The following is a 21,630-nucleotide window of genomic DNA, read 5'->3' as shown; positions in this document are numbered from 1 at the left end:
ATGTTTGTATCAGTTCTGCAAGCTATTCTCAAATTCTTCCCAGGGGCGGTTTTTCTTTGTGGACAGAAGAGCGTCGCCCTACTTAATGAGAGTACAGTGGCGAACACAGAATAATAAAATGGTCATCAACATTTTATTATTCTGTGTGCCTCTGGCCATAGCAAGTGGTTGGTGGAGGGTGGGCAGATTCCTGCAGATTGCCGGATGATGTTTTAGGTGTTCAAGGACGCATGTCAGATTGGCTGTCGTCCCACAGCCGGCCAATCTGACATGCACACATCAAAGCCAGCAAACCCCACACTGTAAAACAGCCAAGGGATTGCCAGCACCGGCACCCAACCACATAATGAGCTCTGTGTTTGCCTGCTCTAACCAATTCTGTTTGGATTTGCGTGGCACAAGGAGGGAAGTCTTTCCCTTTCCTTCCTGTTCCTCGTCACCCCAGGATCGGCAGGGGGAGGAGCATCTGTTTAGAGTGCCCAGCGACTGACAGCACTTATAGTGAGTGCCCCACAATTAATCAACGTTGCCAGCTGCCATTGATTCTTCCCAGCAAGAAGAGCTTGCCACCTGCTCATTAGTGCTTATCTGAAGGTTTTAATTCATAATGTGTTGTTGCTTCCATTCACTTGCATTGACAATAAGTGTATGAAGGTAGCACCAGAATGGATGGATTTTTGCATTACACTCGCCAACTGATCAAGGGCTCTGTTGAAACGCCCATTGCCACTCTTATTTTGAATGCTTGCTGAATATTGTTGCATTAAACACATCTTAGACTTCTATTAACTTTTTTTGGTCAAGCCTAAAGAGCACAGGTTCTCTATACATGTGCCTAAAAGCAGGCTTCGTAGTGTACTTGGTATCCTCCTCTGCTTCCTAAACGGCCCTTGGAGTCCACTGTTATATGGAGACCGAGCCCTCAGAGTATCTCTTGACAGCTTTTAACCATGCGGGAAAGAGAAGTGATGAAGAGCAGGAATATGTTAGAACACCCAGCTGACGGGGTTCTGCTAGCCAGCGAATCCGACAAGGTGTCCACCAAGATCTTTCGAGTCAGGTACGGGGACTAGATCTGCCAGGATAAAAAGTGAGTGTGGCGTGGAGGGATGCAAACCTGATATTACCGATAATTGTCAGATTTACTCTTTTTTTTAATTTTATTTTTTTATCCTCATTGGCCTTCTCGCCGCCCATTACTCAACAAAGCCACCCTTGGGCTTTTTATCTAATATACTGGCTGTGCAGCAAAAAGGCTTGTGCATCGCTTCTTTGAGTCAGAGCCCTCCTCCGGGCATAGCCCCTTTTATGAGTGGGACAGAGAGTCTTCCTCCAAAGTGTAAGCAACCCATCCTCAGGTCTTCACCTAGCCTGGGAAGACTCAAAACCAGCTGAGATAGGTGAAGACTTAATCATTGGATTTATATTTTAACTAAAAATCAAGAAAAAACCTTCTGCCTCACCCGAAACATAACAAAAATTGGGGACCAAAATCTATATCTTTTTTTAGTCTGATCTGAAATATCTAACTTAGTTGTTTGTTGTGAACTCCAATTAGAGTTCCCATTTCAGTTGCCCACTCTGTATCTCAAAAAATTTAAACCTGGAGAAGCTCCTACCCCATTCTTGTTCACAAAGTCCCCACGAGATCAACTTGCCATCCGGAAATAAATCTTTCCATCGCTGGGGTCCAACCTCTCTTAGTGGTCTAGCCTAAGCGTCCTTTGACCAGGGAGGAGACCCTGGTGCATCCCAAATCAGAGCCATGTAACTGTAATATGGAATTTTTAGTGTCCTCCTAATTCTGAACCAGAACTCTGCAGGGTCTCTTAGAACCTTTAACCTAACATTTTTTTAAAATTTCGGATCAGCAAACTTATACAGAAGCCATGCTCATTATAGTTATTCTTCCTAAGCATTGCACAAAACATTTTCCCAATAGCTGAAATTGTCGGGTACCCATCAACATTCAACAGTTTTTTAGCAGGAAGGCCCATGAATAAATTTGAAAGTCTGGGACCGCCAATCCTCCCTTCACAAGTTTTCTCCTAAGCTTCTTCCAAGAGAGGCGATGCCCTTTTGAAGCCCATAATAAAGAACTAATCTCACTCTATATCCTTGCAAACCACTCTTTCTTAAATGTCAACGGAAGTGTTTCAAACAAAAAAGTTATCTTTGGCAAAATCATCATCTTCACCAAATTAGTACGACCAAACAGTGAAAGGGGTAAATGTGCCCACCCTTGAAGAGTGGCAATTATCTCCTTTTTTAGTTTTAAAAAGTTAACTTTAGTAAGATCCCTGATGTCGTGCGTTATCCTCACCCCCAGATATCTCATCTCGGACTTGCAGGCTATTCCCTCGACATTTGAGTTCCAGGCCATAATCTCAATATATAAATCAAATAAAAGTGGTGACAGGGGACACCCTTGTCTAGTCCCTTGCATGATTGGGACTGGCTGAGTTAATATCCCATTAACTAACACTCGGGACGTAGGGGAATGATATACGGATGCAAGAGAACTGCTGAAATTCTGGCCTAATTTAGGATGTTTTATCAAAGCCTGTAAATATACCCAATTTACACGATCAAACGCCTTGGCGGCATCCAATGCGATGACTGCCAAGGGAAGATCGTAGGCCAAGGCCATATCCATAGCAGCAATAAGTGAAAAAGTTAATTCTTTCAAATATCTGCCCTTTATAAAACCTTTTTGGTCCTCATGGATTAACTGTGGGATAACAGTACTCAACCTATCGGCCATAATTTTTGCAAACAGGTTATAATCACAATTAAGTAAAGATATGGGCCTGTAAGAATCCATATACTTTGGTGACTTCCCTGGCTTTCGTATTAGTATGATATTTGCCTCATTCCATGAAGAGAGCAGAGAAGCCTTACCCAGAAAAATCTGATTAAATAGATGGCAAATAATTGGTGACAAAATGCCTATCATTGATTTGTAAACTTCGGCCGGAAAACGGTCTGGCCCAGGTGCCTTGCCCCTTTTTCCCCTTTTAATAGCCCCTTCAACCTCTAATTGAGATATTTCTTGATTTAATACAACCTGAAGGTCGTCAGGTAACGGCTCCACAAAATCTAACCAACACTTTAACGCCTGCTTCTCTGGCCTAAGATCCTCATTATAAACGTTCACAAAATAATCATGAAAAGCAGCCGCTATTCCTTTACTGTCTGTAATCGTCAAACCTGACTCCACCACTCTTAGGGCCCGATGTAGGTAGGCCGTTACCGATTGGTAACGGCCGAAAATACCGATTTTTGGCCCTTACCGATCGGTAAACAGCCATCGAGATGTAGGGAACAAAAAAAATCAAAATCGGAGTGAAAACCGATTCGGAATGAGTACCGAATGGAAAAGAATCCGATACGTACATACCGAAAATCGGATATGGAACGAATCGGTAACACACCGAATCGGATGCAAACACCGATTCGGTCAATGTACCGAATCGGTAGACACACCGAATCGGAAAATAACCGATTCGGTCCATGTACCGATTCGGTAGTGACACCGAATCGGAAAATAACCGATTCGGTCCATGTACCGAATCGGTAGTGACACCGAATCGGAAATTATCCGATTCGGTCCATGTACCGATTCGGTAGACACACCGAATCGGAATGAAGCCGATTCGGTCCATGTACCGAATCGGTAGATACACCGAATCGGACATGAGCCGAATCGGAGAACATACCGATTCGTATGAATCACCGATCGGGAAATTCCCCGATTCCGACAGATGGGGAGATGTAGGGAGGCACAGAAACACCGAAATCGGCTCAAATTCGGTAGAATTCACTCGGTATTTACCATGGATTACAATCAGGTGGTAACCAACTCCAACCCATATAAACAGCCCCAAAATGCATTGCAACTTGCAGGATGGCAGCTTTTTATGTCATTGCGAGGCGGCTACGGCTACAGCAGGAAGGACAGAGGGAATGGCTAAGAAATGAACAGGTCTACAGACAGAGGATAACCCTGTTCATGCTCACAGAGGCAGAGATCCTACAGAGATACAGGCTGGACTCTGACACCATACTTGAGCTCATCAGGGACCTCAAACCATTCTTGGACCACCACACCCCAAGGGCACACGCCATCCCAGCACACGTCCAGGTGCTATGCAGCCTACACCTGCTTGCGTCTGGCAGCTATCAAAGTGGAGTTGCAGCGGCAGGAGGGGTGAGCCAGAGCAGCCTGTCAAGGTTCTTCCACACATTCCTTGACACCATGATAGACAGGATGGACCAATACTTCTCTTTCCCTGCAACCCACGCAGAACTGCTACAAACTAAAGCTGACTTCTACCAGATGAACAAAAATATTTGCCTATGCCTCCGAGCTGATTAGAGTACACACTGGTTCATGTACAAGTAAACCACAATTTATTAGTTTACCCAAAACAGTTTATGTTTTCAATTTATACTCAATTTACAAAAAGGAATTTAGCAAAAACAGAACTAAGACCACTATCAACCTCATGTCTTAGCCATATACAATTTCAAAAACACTTTATACATATATACAGTGAACCAAACATATATTTAACATTTAGACAAAAAGTGACTTTTTACCATAAATAAATATCACCATGTATACAAAAATAGAACATGGACCACATAACCTTGTGCATTCGTGATTGAAGAAAGAACTCTTGCAAACATTTATAGAAAAACGGGGAGAAACAAGAAAACAGTGTTTTCAACAACAAATCAACTCCCACGACCTGAACAGGACATAATCAATTCAATTTCAGGAACATTGCCCATTTCTGCGTTAATAACAATGGCCAACTGGCCAGTGAACAAGAAAAGGGGAGTGCCGACGCGTTTCGAATCCTGATTAGTGACTTGCAGGATTCTCGTCAGGGCAGTGTGAATCTAGTCCATGGGAACTGTTTAAAACAAGAAACAAAACAAAGTGTTTACTACAGAGCGAGTCCTCTAGCCACTACTCTCAGACCAAAGCGAGTGCCAGAATAAAGCGTACCTTATGTTAATCCTGCCCACGGTCAGTCCTGTTTATATGGGATTGTCGTCTAGGCTTTATGGTTTACGCTGTAACAGAGTAATGAGTATGTTAAGTCCTACGTGGGTTTAAAAGAGGAACCCTACTTGGACAAGGAGGTCGAGCTGCTGTTTTTTACCTGCGTTGTTCTTGGAAACTTTGCCACTCTGTGCGATGTCTTAGCCCACTTGGGGTTATGTTCATATACTTTCTGAAACAAGTGGACAGAGCGCGATTTAGTAAACTGCTTACTTGCTGACACACTGGTAAACCGCTGATGGATATTACCATAACTAGTTTACTTACTTGGACAGCAGTCCGCGGTGACCGCAGTAGGGATTCTGATTCTGTAACCGTGTTAATCCAAACGGTGAGCCGCTTAGTTAATCTATGGGTGTAAGGAGAGGAACGTGTAAACGTTTTGATGCGCTATTCTGTGTGCCTAAAAACAGCAATGGTGGCAGTTACAATAATCGGCGGCTTCCAAGCTTACCGCAAATGTTCAAAAGCCTCCGCTCAGTGTGCTTGCTCCAGACCGGCAGCAAAGGGGATGTGAATGTCCCTGGCAATCGCCGGTTTGGAAATCCCGGATCATGTGATTCGTAAGGGGCCAATCAGAATTGCGACCAAGTTCTGATGCTTTCTGGGGCTTGTAGTTTTAGAAAACAACAGACCATTGTTTTTAAGAACAGTTCAGGTGCATTTTGGGACATGTAGTGTCAAAAAACGCGGAGGTTGGTTATGCCCTATTTATTTCGCTGAGACTATTCAGACCCTTATTGACGCTATCAAACTTGAGGATTAAATACGCCTCCTTGCGCAACAACATTGCGTCCACATCTTGGAAATGTTTGGGGTCAATCCATGCCAATGTGGTCCATTTAAAGTCATTCTCAGAATGGCCGTTACTGGTGAAATGTTCCACCATGGGAGCAGTTAAGACTTTTTTCTTCAGACGGGATCGATGCTGGGTAATCCGAGCATTAATGGGCTGATTTGTTTTGCCCATATATACTCTGTTACACGGGCAAACCACCGCATAGACGACATTGCGAGTTTTGCAATTAGTGAAGCAATCATGCTTCCATCTAATGCCATTATTCACGAATGTATCACCTTCTAATGTGCTAGAACATGACACGCAGTTGCCACATTTGTGGTGCCCGCATATTGGTTTCAGCTTCCACTGTGCGACAAGATCACTTTTAGGTGCTGTGATATGACTGTCCGCTTTGATCAGATGTTGCCCTATGCTTCTATTCTTACGCATAGCGAAGATGGGTTTAGAGAGGGGGTGCTCCAAAGTCTCAAGTAGGTGCCAATTGTTCCGAATTATATTCTTAAATTGGTTTGTGTGTTGGCCAAATGTTGTGACGCAAACCAATTGTTCCAAATCTTTCTTTTCTTTCTTTCTGAATAGTGTCTCTCTTGGAGTGAATTTGGCCCTGCTTTTCGAATGTTTTAACAGTTTTTTTGGGTATCCTCTCTCTGCCATCTCACTACAGAATCTCGTGGCGTGGCAGTCAAAATCACCTAAATTGGTACAATTTCGCCTGATCCTCAATAATTGTCCGTAGGGCAAGTTGTTTTTTAATGATTGAGGATGCGAACTAGTGTAGTGCAGAATTGTATTCCGGTCAGTTTCCTTCTTGTGCAAGGAGGTAGTCAACTTAGCTTCGCTGGTGCCTACAGTGACGTCCAGGAAAGTCATTTCTTTTGGACTGTGATTCAGTGTGAATTGAATATCTGGGTGCCTAGAGTTCAGCCACAGATGGAAATGCTCAAGATCCGCCTGGCTCCCCTGCCACAGGAGCCAGACGTCATCTATATATCTCAGCCACTGAGTGATATGGCCTGAGAAAGGGTTGTCATTCAAGTCAAATCTCTCCTCATATTGTGCCATATAGAGCACTGCCAGCTCCGGTGCATAGGGACAACCCATGGCTGTCCCTTTGACTTGAACAAAGAAGTTATTCTCAAACTTGAAGTAGTTACTACGAAGAGTAATCTCAGCTAATGCCAAAATGAAGTTAGTCGGCACCCGATGGGGTCTAGCTCTTTGTTCTAAATAGAGTTCAATGACCTCTAGAGCTTCATCCTGCGGTATCTGGGTGTAAAGCGAGGCAACATCCAATGTCACCATCAGCTCAGTCTGATCATTGAATGCATGCCCCTCAATCTGTTTGATGAAGGCTGTTGTGTCACTGAGATGCGATCGGACTTGTGCTATACATGGTTTTAAAAAGAAATCGATATATTTCGATAATGGTTCAAGCACCGAATCGCATCCCGAGACAATGGGTCTACCAGGGGGTGCCTTCTCGTTCTTATGAATCTTCGGTATGAAGTAGAGAATAGGAGTTCGTGGCATTTTTTTGTTCAAAAATTCATGCTCTTTGGGCCCTAAAAAGCTAAAAAGCCTTCGTCCAGATGGCACAGTTTCCCCAAATCATTGGTTGCATAGATGGCACGCACATTCCGATTTGCCCACCAGCGGACACAGAATACATATACCGCAATCGGAAGTCTACACACACCATCAACGTGCAGGTGATCTGCAATGCGAAGTGCACCATCACAGACCTGGTAGCAAAATTTCCAGGGAGTACCCATGACTCCTATATTTTCCAACAGAGCGGCATCTATGCACGGCTGATGGGTGGCGAATTTGGTGAAGGATACCTCCTAGGTGAGACACAGCATCAGACCCCCATAACACACAGTAGCTAGGTGGAATACATGTATGCATGTGTGTAATGTTACCCCTTTCTCTTCCAGGCGACAGTGCCTATGCCCTCCGCTCATTCATACTCACCCCCTACCTCAACCCCTCCACACCCAGCCAAAGGAGGTATAACCGTGCCCACATACGCACAAGGAATGTCGTCGAACGGACCTTTGGCATCTGGAAAAGTAGATTCAGATGCCTGCACAAGAGTGGAGGTGCAAGGCAGTATACCCCCATCACCTGCTGCAAGATCATAGCTGTATGTGCAATGTTACACAACCTTGCGGTGAAGAAGGGCACTGAGGTGGAGTTGTCTGACTACAAGGACCATGACGACGACGAAGCTGTGCCACTGACACAGCCAGCTGGGGTGTGTACGCCATGTGATGGCAGATACAGACGTGAGGAGATTACGGAAAACTATTTCTGAGTGAGTACAGATGCAAAGACAGCTCAATGGTTGTTGTGAAAAAACAATTTTTAATACTGTTGCAACACAGTTACTGCACTGATGTGCAACAAAAAAAAGGTGTAATGGCAAAGAAAACAAAAGTCCAAGGTCCAGGTTGCCTCACCCGCCCTTGCAAGGCTATTTCTTTGACCGCTTGGCAGCCCCACTGGGGTGTCCCTCAGCCCCCTCAGAATGACCAGCGGCATCTGCGGAGCGCCTGGTGCTCCTGCGTGGCTCAGACGCAGCGCTGGCCGGGCTGCTGCGGCTGCTGCTGTCCCCAGCATCCCCCAGGTCCAGGGCAGGATTTGCGGCAGTGTTAGAGATGATCATGGCCTCCATTGCAGTCGTGATGCGGGCCATTCCCCTTGTTAGCTCTGCCGTATTTTGTGTGAGACTACACTCCACGTTGGCACTGCGCTGGCAGAGTTGTGCCGTTGCCGCAGCAAGGCGGCTCATGGAGCGGTTCTGCACCCGGGCATCCCGCCTGCGCACCAGCTCATGCTCCTCCAGTCTGCCACATAACTGGGTTATGGCAGTGGTTAGCCTGCCTAAACCTGCTGCTACCTCCTTGTTTGAATCCTCGAAGGCCTGAAATCCTTTTACCATTTCCCCCATCTGCAGGTTGTGCTGCAGGAGCTGGCGTTGGCAGGCCATGATGGATTTCGCCTGCTGCCTTTGTATCTTTACCATGTTTCCTTCGAGGCCCAGGAAGACACTGCCCTCCGGTGCTGGTGCTGCAGTGGTTGGAATGGCACGGCGCCGGGTACTGCTGCTGCCGGCCTGCTGAGTGGGCTGGGGTGCCACTGGTGGGGGTGTGGTGCTGGCCGGGGCCTGAGCCCCTGCTCCCAGGACAGGGTGTACTGGTGCCACAGCCATGATCATGGCAGGAGCTGGTGTAGGTGGAAGGAGGTCCCTTGTCGGGGAGTTCTCTGGGGAGAACTGCAAGGGGGGTGTGCTCGGCATTTGTGGGGAGTGCAGTGCTTCAAAGTCTATTACCAGGTCTCCCTCTGTACCAAGCCCTATGGTGTTTTCGTCCTCCTCCTCCTCGGCAGCCTGACTGGTGCTCGGCCCTGCGAGTGTAGTGTTAGATGGTGCTGCTGCCTCTGTTGTCATTGTTTGTCCGCCTGATGGTGCCCCTAGGTACAAAGAAGCATTTGTAAATTGAGTGCCGATGTATTACAGTCAGTACAATTAAAGCATTCCACATGTCCTTGCATCTCCTTACAATGTGTTCCACTGTTTCCTGTCTTGTGATTCTGCACTGCCATAGTTTGCTAACTTCTGCTGACTACATGTACCATGATGCTTGTCTCTTGTATGTTGGTTACAGTACTGTGCTGGGGTTTGGCTATGCATTGTGTCTAATGGGGAGGTGTCTGGTAGGGTGTGTCATGATGCGCATGCTTCTTACCTGTAGCTGTAGCTCTGGCTGGGCTGTCCAGGGTCCCAATTCCGGTTACACTCTCCCTCTCAATGGTGGTGGAGACCATTTCCTCGAGGTCTGTGAGGGGTGGCGCCGGGTTCCTGCCTCCACCAGTGCCTCCAGCCTGCCTCTGGATCTCTGCCATCTTCCGTTTTGTGAGGCTGCGGATGTCATAGAATCGCTTCTTCAGCTCATCCAGGGACCTGGGGGTGACACCCACAGCATTCACCTTTTGGGCGATTTCGCTCCAGATCCTCCTCTTGGTGCTGTCTGGCACATTGAGGGACAGCTTTCCAAATAGCTGCCGGTGCACCCTCACCACCTCCTCAACCAACACCTGCAGCTCGATGCTGCTGAACTTAGGCTTCCTCTTCTGGGTGGACTTCTGGCTCTCACTCTGGTTTGCCATATTGTTCAGAACAGTTCACTACCTCCTACTCCCACTGCTGCTAACTGTGAGTGTTCAGCTCAGGCTGGCTCTCTAGAAAGTTCTTAATTAGCTGCACCTGCCAGGGTTGCCACTCCCTGTTTGGGTGGGGGAGGGGGAGCCACCTCATTGGCTGAATCGGCTTTTGCCGAATCGGCTTTTACAGAATCGGATATTACCGAATCGGTAAAATCCGATTCGGTATTATCCGATTCGGATTTTACCGATTCGGTTTCTTCAATGCATTCCTATGGGCTTTTTGGCAATGGGTGTGTTTTCATAGCTACGATTCGATATTTGCCGAATCGGATTTTACCGACTCGGCTATTTCCGATTCGGTGGTAGCCGATTCGGCTATTTCCGATTCGGTGGTAGCCGATTCGGTATTTTCCGATTCGGTCCGTGCCGATTCGGTACGTACCGATTCACATTACCGATGCCGACTGATTCGGTATTGTTTCGCCGTTTGTTTGCTACATCTCGTTTTCCGATTTCAGAATACCGATTCGGCCCGCCTCGGTATTTTGAAATCGGAAAATCCCTTTTACCTACATCGGGCCCTTACTTCTTTAATCAGATTTCGAACTTGGTCTTTTTTCGCCTTCCAAGCTAGCAATTTACTACACCCCTCACCATATTCAAAATGCACAAGTTGGCTGGCGTCCCATTTCTCCTTAACCCTTTGACTCAAAACTCCCACAAGATCTGATTTTAACTCTGTTAACTCATGCAATATCCTTTCACCCACCTCAGGTCCGCCGAGATATACAATATCAGCCTCACGCTGATGAATTTTTTTCTCCGACTCTCAGACCTTACTGTAATATAATCTCCTCTTCTTCACTCCTATGGCCCCTGATCTCCCTCACAAAAAAGCCTTGCATGTGTCCCAAACAATCTCGATCCTAGCTGATCCCATATTTTTATCAAGAAAAACTTCAGTGTTCTCACTCAAAATCTTTAATGCTTCCTGATCATAGAGGACCGTACGATCTAACCTCCATTATGAACCCGATAAGCCGTCCTCTAATTCCATCGACAATGTAATGGCTGAGTGATCGGAAAGATGCACACCAACATGGCCCACCTGAGTCACACAGTCAACCAGTCTACAATCTAGCAGAAAGTAATCAATACGAGATTTATGATTATATTTTTTGTTATAGAATGTATATCCTAATTGCAAGGCCGGACCTCAATCTCCAAATATCACACAAACCTAACTGGGTGATCATCATTTTAGCGTTTGCCATAGCTCTACTCTTTTCCGAACGATCTAACTTATGGTCCAACACAGTATTAAAGTCGCCCACCATAATTATTTTACCAGGAAAACTTAGCAGTTCCCTGGCCAGCTCATCTAAAGGACCCACGTCGTCCTGATTCAGACCATAATAACCAATAATGGTAAACATTTGCCCTACCATCTTTAGTTTCACAATCAGCCATCTACCTCTAACATCAGCCGCTTTACCCTCCACCACAATATTAACCCCCTGCCTTAATAAAACTGCAACACCTTTCGTAACCGCTGTTTGAGGAGTATAAAGTGCATGAGCAACCCACCGCTGAGCCAGAAAAAGTTCCTTACTCTCAGACCCTGATAAATGGGTCTCCTGCAATATTATAATTTGAGCCAAAGAATCCCGCAGATATTTTAAAATTAACTCTCTCCTCGATTTGACACGCAACCCATTTACATTCCAAGATAGGATTCTCAGCTCCTTTAAGTTAACCCCACTCATGACAACCTAAGCCAACAATATCATAAAGCCTGACCATATTTACTCTTGTCAATGTTTAGGCCTAAAGGCCTGGATTGTCATGAGAGCTGGAATCCTTTGGGTACCCCGGGAACATAATCTCGTTGAGTGGTCAATTACCAAACGCCAGTTTGTTTTTAGATAAAATTAGTGACCTTTTGCCCCTACTCACTAAAAACGTATGCCTTTCCTTGGTTATTAAAGTGAAGTGAGTGGCCTCCGGGAAGCCTTGCCACGGCCATCCAAAGAATTTTAACATCACTTGCTCTGTAGTGAACCTACAAGCGAAATTGAATTTCTGGAGCATAAAAAGAATAACTAATTCCAGAACTAGGATGCAGGCCATAAGTGCCCCCATGTCTAGATCAGTCTTCATCAGAGCCGTACTGGGAACTGAAAGCAGCCCTGGCAAATTTTGCCAGACCAGTCTTCGTCCGGCGCGTAGCGAACGTGTGCAGCGAGTGAGCCCAACCACTTCTAGGTGAATTTTGGGGGGTACTCTCCCCAAGAATTTGTTTGAAAAAGACAGACCAAAATGGTGAATTTTACAGTACATTTTTCATTACATATTCAATTGTATCAACTTTCGAAGCACAGTAAATAGTAGATGATGACTTTAAAGAGCACCAGGTTAACAACCAGCCAAGTCATATGTACCCATAGACATTCTTTCAGAGATCACCAAAAATTGACACAAATAGTGAATCGGAGAGAACAAAGTAAAAATAAGACTAGCCCCCAAGTGTAGCGAGCAAGCACAGTGAGCAACCACTACTAGGGGGAGTTTGGGGGGTTGTCCCCCCATGAAATTTGGGAGACTGAAAGGCCAAAACAAAGCATTTTTGTAACACATTTTTCATTACATATTGGATTGCATTAACTGTTAAAGCATAGAAAAAGATGACCTTATGGAGCACAAGGATACCCTGTCATAAATCACAGACATTCCTACAGAGAACACTAAAAAATGAAATGTCGAGCACAAAACATGAATTTAAATATAACCAATTTAATCATCATATAAAGTAGCATGAAGACATTTAAAAATGCACTTAACTTCAAACAATTGTGCAAAGGTTCAGAGGAAAAAATGTACACGACAATGTACAAACATTAAATGATTTTTATATCCTGAGTTTTGTAAACATTTCTAAAATAAAGTATCCTATGTAAAGTGCAAATATGTACAACACTGTGATTGTGGGCATTTTGACATTTTAATCAGTTAACATGACCTGCCTGCCTGCCTGCAAATCCTTAATCTGAAATACTGTAAAAACATACTTCTTCTCAAACAAGTGTTATATTCAACCTCACTTTGCATTAATTTGTGTCAAGAGGGTGTTTCACGGATGAGATGTGGGAGCAAGTCCCCAATCAACCACCCATGTGTTTTGATGTACAGCCCTACCTACTAACAAAGGTAGAGCTAGATTTAAGACAAAAGCTCACGCCTTCTCTAGGTTTTCCAAGAATGCATGTAATCTCTAGAGTACAGCATAAATACAGTACAGTAAACATTTTAAAGTTTACCTAAGTATAGGATTTTGTAGTGGATGGATATTACCTGTTGTTTCAGTGCAAAACCTATGCTAGACATAATGCTCACAGCCTTTCACTATGGTACAAAGGTGTGTGTGTGGTGCAAAGCAGGCTCAAAGAGAGCCAAAGCAAGGAGGTCAACTCTGGTTATTGCACCACGTTGTTTGATATTCATAAATGGCCCTGAAAATGTTGACGGTAATGTGCAAAGGTTAAATGCTTTTCATGACTAGAGTGCAACCGTCAAAGAAAATATTTTATTAGGTGGTAGTGGGTAGACTATGGAACTTGCTGCCTCTTTCCCTCAGTCATGAACCAGAGCTGCTTAGCTTTAGACGCCAACTTAAGACCTTGCTGTTCCATCAGTAATGAAGCTGTGTAGGATCGGGCAATAACCACACCCTACGCCAAAATGGGGTAAAAGGCCGCTTTATTGGACAGGTAGGCAGGACATAAATATGCATACAATTCAAATACATACCCCAACTAATACCCCCCTCAACCTGTTTCCCCACCTTGTCCATCCAGAAGCTCCTCACCTAACGCCTAACTCAGTCTCCTGCCTACCTCTTGGCTCCAAATAATCTCCCCTGCTTCCCTCTGCCCAAACCTAATCCTAGAGCCCCCCAACCCTTCCTGCCTATCTTGCTTACTTCCAAATCTGCCACCAGGAAAAAACCCATCACAGGTGTTTTTCCTGTCCCCCCCTTCCTGCAACTTCGTAGACCCGTGAAAGTGTACCACCAGAAACAATAAACCACTATCGCCAAACAGGAAAAACATTTTATTGTAACACGAGCCAAAACTTGATGAAAGGGGGGAAAAAACACTGCCTTAAAAACAGTGAAAACATTATGTTGTCCGACCATTGTAACCAAGGAGCAGAAGTCAGGAAAAGCCCTTGAAAAAGGAGAAAGGAAGCGGTAAACCAGAAATGTGAGGCAAAGGAGGAAAAAATAGGAAAGATTAGGAAAAAGCATATAAAAGCAGAAGTCGCATAAAAGAGCAGGAAACGGAAAGAAAAAGAGATGCTCAGAATGAAGCAAAGGTATAAAGAGGAATGAAGAGAGACAGGGACAGAATATTAACAACCATAAAATTCTTGATAACTGTATAAAAACAAGTAACCAGCTGTCGCTATAACAGTAGAAACTTAACACCATGGCTTTATGCCCAACAGGTTAGCCAGCATGTCCTTTATGTTCAACAAGTATATCTCATTCCCAATGAACGACAGGTGCACCCCATCATGGCGGAAAAATTGAAAATCAGCTGACTGAATCTCATCATGGAGCAACCAAACAATTTTGTGGAAAAAACAGAAACGTTGCATTTCTCTATTAACCTTCCGGCGCACTCTTTCAACTGCCGTGTAGCTATCCGCTCCTCTCCACACTCTGCCAGGCATCAGAGCAGTGTATATGAGCCGCATGCCCGGCAAAGTCTTTAATAAAAGCTCAAGGTCATTCTTTATTTCGATCAGCAAACCTAAGCCGGATAACTGAACGAGATCATTGTCTCCCAGATGTATTAATAAAAAGTCTGGTATATGTGATGGATGAAATTCAGCAATCAACGGCAGCAGCTGACCCCAGCGCATATCGCTCTTACCCCACCAGGAAACAGCAACGTCCTCGGAGGCAAAACCTAGACTCGTGCCATAGTGTCTTTTGTTAGCCTGTGTAGCTGCCCATTTAACAAACGAATGGCTGATCACCCAGACCTTCTTGTGATGGGGCTGCGAGCCTGAAAAGAAAAAACAATTAACAACCTACAAAAGGAAATCTAAATTACAACTGTCTCACATAACGCAAAAAACAATCAGAAAACCATCTACCCAACTTCTTAATGTCGCCCCCAGAAAACCCCCACCTCGCAGCTTCAGACGCCGCCCCAATGCGAAATGAGTGAGTACCAAAATGTTGGGAATTTTCGCCTAAAAGGTGCAAAGACTTCCTAAGTAGGTCAAGAACCTGGGGCGCTGTAAGGCGAGAGCCATTCTGGTGGCGAAAAACAAACTTGGAGAAAGCACCACCTATATTCAAAAATTCAGACCAGGTCTGAACCGGGCAAAGGGGACCCCCTGTAGCCTGTAATTCAACCGAACAACCCTTGCCCATCTGATCAGTTTTGGAATGTTACAGAAAAACTTCAATGTTTAAAGAAAAACCTGAAACATTAAGAAGTTTCAAATCATCATGAAGAGAAGACCCCAACAGTTCAGAAACCCGGAATGCCCCAAAGAAAAGCCAAACCATGCACAGTTTAAACAAGTGAAATTCAAATTGGGAAAAACAAATTTGGGAAAGAACCTTGATATTTCTAGCAAGTAGTTGAAGAGATATAGGTTCCCTTTGAAAGGAACCCCGCTTTTTGGACTTAGACCAACCTTGGAGCATGCGTTTACCCATTTCACCAGCGGAAGGCTCATAACCCCAAAAGGCTTTCCTGTAAAAGGCAATACCTGCCAGTTTCCCAGCAATAGTGGTAGAGGAGACGTTCTTCTTGATATTAAGCAGAATGAAATTTACTACATCATTTCTACGGTGACATAAACCTGGACCACTGCACGGTCTAAAAGTGGCACCTGACCCCATAAATTCCAGCCACGCTCTTCTGTAAGCCACTTTGGTGCTGTGTGCGATAGAGTTCTCGATGAGCAGATAAGCAGTCAAATCCCCACACTCCATAGATCTTAGGGGATGGGAGTCTTGTGCAAGTCTGCTCCGGGTGCCAAACCACGGAATCTCTCCCACTGAAAACGAGACAGTGCATCCGCGATATTATTAGCTGTACCTCCAATATGCTTTGCTTTGAAGACAATGTTAAATTATAAGCATCCTAGCATAAAGCGCTGCAACAACTTCAACATCTGCTTATTTTTTGCTTTCTGACCATTAACCAGATCAACCACAGTTTTATTGTCTACGTTAAATAGTACAGTTTTATTGGCCAATTTGGAACCCCATACCCTGAGCGCTACAATGAGCGGAAAGAACTCCAAGAAGGTAATGCTCTTCTTCTCGGTAGACCAATTGGTGAGCCAATGCTCCGCGCACCAATGACCGTCCCAAAAAAGGCCAAAACCACATGCGCCAGAGGCATCAGAATAAAGCTGTAGTTGCCAAACAAAATCATTGCCAAGAGACCAAAGCGTAATGCCATTGAATTCAGATAAAAACGTGGACCACACTTCAAAAACAGCACGCATGAGCCTATGATGAGGAAGCTGCAGACCAGACATAGAGAAACCAAGTCTCCTACAAAAAGACCTGCCAGCACGTATGACTTTACACGCAAAAAATTCAGATGCCCTAGCAAACGTTGTGATTCCACAAGGGTCAATTTCTGAACAGAGCGAGCATGCTCTAATAGCTGCCTAATGTCTGCAATCTTCGGTGTGGGGAGCCTAGCCTGCATAGAAAGAGTGTCTATCTCAATTCCCAGATAGGTGAGGCAACAGCAAGGACCCTCAGTCTTATCCTCAGCTAACGGTACACCCAGAGTTTGTGCAAGCAATTGAAAATCCTGTAAGGCAAGTGCACATTGTTGGGAATGAGCCCGACCCAGGAAAAGAAAATCATCCAGATAATGTGGGATCCCTGTATGGCCTGTGTGGAAAGAAAAACACCACTGGAGAAAAGAACTGAATGCTTCAAACAGTTTACAAGATATGGCACAGCCCATAGGAAGCGTCTTATCCACAAAGTATTGACCCTCAAAAAATATGCCCAGCAAGGAAAAATCTGAAGGATGTATTGGCAACAATCTGAAAGCAGATTTAATATCACATTTTGCCAACTGTGACGCCTCACCCATGTCTTTTACCATGAGCAAAGCAGAATCCACAGACTCAAAGTGCACCATGGAATCCTCCCTAGCAATGAAATCATTCACAGAAAAACCTTGCGGCCAAGACAAGTGTTGAATCATTCTGTATTCCCCCTCCGTCTTTTTGGGAACCACACCCACGGGAGACACAATGAGATTTTTCAAGGGGCAGCTATTGAAAGGCCCCGCCATCCTTCCTGCACTTACTTCGGACAAAAGTTTGTCCCGAACTATGGGAGGAAAAGCCCTCGCAGATTTCAAATTCTGCGCGAAACGGGGGTTCTGTGGACCTTGATAACCAAGCCGAAAACCTTCCTTGAAACCCCAGTGCAGCAAGTTAGCAACTTGAACATCAGGATATAAAGGCAGCCAGCTACATAGAATGTCCACTTTGATTGGTGTAAAAGCCTTTGTTGCCAAACTGAGGTGCAAAGCCTCGCCCCCTGTTGGAAAAACTGGTCCCCCACTGCACGTTGTCCCCCAAACATAGAGTGATCGCATGCCGGCCTCCACATCTGGAACACTCATGTTTATATTTGCAAGGGTTCCTAGTGCAGAAACCCTTGTTGAAATTCCAGCATGCGCCAATTGACAAGGATTGAGGCCTGTGCCACACTCCCCCCCCCCCCCCCCCCCCCCCCCCGAGGTGGGCCTAGACAGTGAGGGCCGATAGGACACCGCTAAGCCACTGGCCGTGTGTAAGGAAGGAGGAGGTCGTTGAGGATACATCCATTGAACCCAAAGTTCATTATCAACTTCCCCCCAGGGTTTGTCTGGCAGCAGTGATAACCGAGCCCTGAATTCTTCGTCATAATGCAGCCATGCAAAACCTCCAAACTCGTGAGCTGCTTTCCTAATTACATCAATATATTTAAAGAGGGAAACAGATCTGTCAGCAAAGTGTTCACAGTAAACACTAGCAAATATAAGCAAAGCCGAAGTCCAGGAATCTATATTCGTAGGAACCCTTGGCCGTTTAGAAAGTTCCCAAGCCTCTTCTCTGGAACCCTCCTTTGCCTGGATTTCCCTGTGAAGGAGTTTAAACACATCAATAAAATCACCTTTCCATATCTTTTCTTTAGTAGACTTGCTTAGATGAGCACCTAGTGGCATAGCAACACCCATGTATGGTAAACGTTTGAAAGGAAAAGTCTGTTTAGCACCAGACTCTAGCGTGGTAGCAGCATCCTTGGCATGCAATGTCGAACCCACGCCAGCAATATCATTGCCTGGCTCAGTGCCTCCCCCTTTGTCCAATCTCATACGTTTAACAACCTGTATGTCCTGCTCACCTGACGTATTTGTAAGTTGGGAGTCAGCCACACGCCCCATCATCACCTTGTTCCTCTTCCGTCCCTTTGCCGCCTCTGTGTCCTGGGCTCTAGCCTGTAAGGAAGAAAAACTGGAAAAATCTTTAGAGGCCCCCCCAGACCCCCCGCAACAGTTGGGAAAACTTCTCCTTCGTCCAAAATCTCAGAGCAATCCCTTTCTTCTACCAAAGCAAGCTGCTCCTTAGCACCAGAAAACCTCCCCTCGTCGCTGCTGGAACTAGCACCAGAACCACTACTCCCCGGCATTTCCCCATCACCCACACCTCCATCGAAAAACCTCCAGTTGACTGCTTTCTGGAAGCGAAGTGCTCTCTTGGGGTCAACCGGTGCCGGAAAGCCGCAGTAACTCCCCGAGTGTTCTGTGCGCTGGAGGTGCAGGACGCCAGAAACCTGCCAGGAGTACTCTCGCTGCCCTCTAGGCTGGCAGCGTCGAACCCTCGAGGGACCGCAAAGCGCTAGACTTTGCAGCCTGAGATGAACCACCTCCCTGCGTAGTCTTCAGTCCAGTCGCATCCGAAATGTCCTTTGGAATCCAGACCCACTCTCCTTGGACCTCACTGTGCTCAGGAACCAAAACTGGCCTGCCAGCCATAGGAAGGAAAGTACCTGTCGTGGATGTTGGCCCACATGTAAGTGGAACACCAGGGGCTGTAGAGGCAGATGGAAAACTAGTACTGGCGCAAAAAGGCTATCTGTGAGGTCATCGTGAAGGAGGGCCCTGACTCATCAAAAAATCTCCTTGCTCTCCTGAAATAATGGGAGATAACCCCCTGTCCGAGTTGGTCTCTGTCATTCAGCTTCCCAAAAATGAAAAGGGGTTTGGACAAACCCTGTGTAGCGTCAGGTAAAGCAGGCTTGTTTTTTATGGAAACACTAGAGGGCGACGAAGGCAAAGGAGACAGTGCAACAGTAGCTAGCATCGAAGGTGTTTTGTTACTTTTAATACACGCTTTACGGGGCATTTTCTTGGCCTGTCCAGTGGTAGCGCGAGGCCTACCAACCTTCCCTTTCTGAATAGCAGTTACCGCCTCGCTAGAAGGGGCTAGATGAGCAAACTTCTGAGGAAAAGGCTGACAAAAAATGTCAGACGCCTGCAGCGCCGAAGGCTCACCTTCTTCTGTACCGACGCGTGAGGCGTCATCTGCTGACAAAACTGGAGCCTCTGCTGTGCCAAGTGTGGCGGCCGGACGCTCCCCCTTTTCCAAGCCGACCCATGCCTGGGAAAGAGTACCAGGAATCAAAAGGTCCTCTCTTCCTGCTTCAGCAAGCATGCGGAGCGCTTCACGGACCGAAGCAGAACCTCGCTCCATGCTGCACCGCCCGACAAATGTCGCGCTAAAGCTCCGGTAAGGAATCCCAAAATTGCAGCTCCCTCCGCTCCTCAGACCCTGCTTCTAGAACATGCGACACTGGAGAGCCGGCTCTCGCGCCTCGCGCCACCTATGCAATTAGCGCTGACGTCAGAGCCGGCCTCCGTGTCTCGCGCCCCTGTCCCCAGCTGTCTCCCAACCCTACCAGGCTATGGGCGTACCAAAGCCCGAAATGGCCCGGGGGCGAACACTCTGCGAGTGAGCCCCCAGGAACCCATTGTGAGTGACTAGGGTCTCTTTTTCAATGGGGGACTTCTCAGCGCTGGGACATGCCTTGGAGTAGCCGTGCGCTTTACAAATCCCCATACCATTAACATTAAAGTGCTCAGCTTAGAAATATGGTTACTTGAGCTCACATTTTAAAGTGCTAATATCCCTTGCATCAATTTGATTTTGGAGGCAAAAAGATCAATGATTTTCGCATTTCCTATTCGCTTTAAGGCATCTTTTTCCACAGACATAAGCATAAAGGCTTCCAAACGTGACTGAGAGAGAGATTTACGCAGCCTGTTCAAGATGCACTTGAGCTTAGAAAAAGATCTTTCACAAGCCACCTGAAAGAGTCAATGCTAATTTATTGGCATTAAAGAGAGAAGAGTAGGCTTTACTGTACATATTTTAATGCAATAATAAACTATAGCAGTAAGCAATATAGTCCTTGCAAGTCTTACACTTATACTTTTTTTGCCAAGCATTAGCGCTGTACTATCTCATCCTCATAGTTGAGATAATGGGTGTCTAAGTCTTGCTCATCTTCAACTTCTTGGATCATACTGTACTCTTCCTCAATACTGAGTTTTAGTCTGCTCCACTTAGATGCAAAATCAAGCCACTCATGCTGCAGTTTTTCAACAGATGCTTCCGGATCAAATCTAGTTAACAAGCCACTTAGTGGTTGAAGAGCATTTTGGGGAAAGTTCTGGAGGATGTCTTCAAAGTTTCTGGGGTCCAGGCATGCGAAATCTATGAACAACTGGCCAAGAGTTGTGAATCAACTTTGCAGGCTGGTAACTACTTTGTCCATTGCAGCATTATAAACTTCTATCCTGTATTTATCAGTGGCTGACCTGATGGGTTTATCAGTCGCAGTTTCACCAGGCATCATCTTCTTCCTGCGTACTCAAACCTCTGGGAGGTCAACTTCAATCAAAATGTTGCTATTACACTGAACCAATTTTTCTTTTGCCATATTAATGAATGTATCGGGCAATAACCACACCTCACGCCAAACTGGGGTAAAAGGCCGCTTTATTGGACAGGCAGGCAGAATAATAAATGCATAAATATTATATTCAAAACATTACCTAACTAACACCCCAGGCTCCTAAGCCCTGACCCCCTAACCACTATTTCCCCCCTTGTACCTCCTACCTCCTTCCCAAGGCACCTAACTCAGTCTCCTGCCTACCTCTTGTCTCCAACTTCTCTCCCCTGCTTCCCTCTGCCGAAACCTAATCCTTATGCCCCAACCCCTTCCTGCCTGTCTTACTTTCCTCCAAATCTGCCACCAGGAAAAACCCCATCATTGGCGTTTTTCCTATCCCCCCACCTAACGGCCCGTCGTCAAACACCCTACTATGCAAAAATGGGAATCAAATGCTGTCGCCAAACAGTATTATCTTTATTAGTGAAAACTCGCAATGCGAGAAAACATGTAAAAAACCCCATCACACTGTCCCTGTAACAGGTAGAACATGCTAACACATCATCTGTAAACAGAAGAAAAACC

At 45.7% G+C, this 21,630-nt stretch overlaps 1 protein-coding gene across 1 annotated transcript; it reads right to left on the bottom strand.

The window, feature by feature from the left end:
- Positions 1-8,352: 8,352 nt before the first annotated feature.
- Positions 8,353-10,046, bottom strand: LOC147664905 (uncharacterized). The gene is made up of 2 exons (XM_086949906.1): positions 9,626-10,046; positions 8,353-9,350 (listed from the first exon to the last, which is right to left on the bottom strand). The coding sequence occupies exons 1-2, from the start codon at positions 10,044-10,046 to the stop codon at positions 8,353-8,355; spliced, it is 1,419 nt and encodes a 472-aa protein (XP_086806032.1).
- Between the last annotated feature and the right edge of the window lie 11,584 nt (positions 10,047-21,630).

Source organism: Lissotriton vulgaris, unplaced genomic scaffold (genome assembly GCF_964263255.1).
Source record: "Lissotriton vulgaris unplaced genomic scaffold, aLisVul1.2 SCAFFOLD_608, whole genome shotgun sequence".
Lineage (NCBI taxonomy): Eukaryota > Metazoa > Chordata > Amphibia > Caudata > Salamandridae > Lissotriton > Lissotriton vulgaris.
Note: the sequence above shows the minus strand (reverse complement) of the source record. Positions and strands in the feature narration are given on the sequence as shown.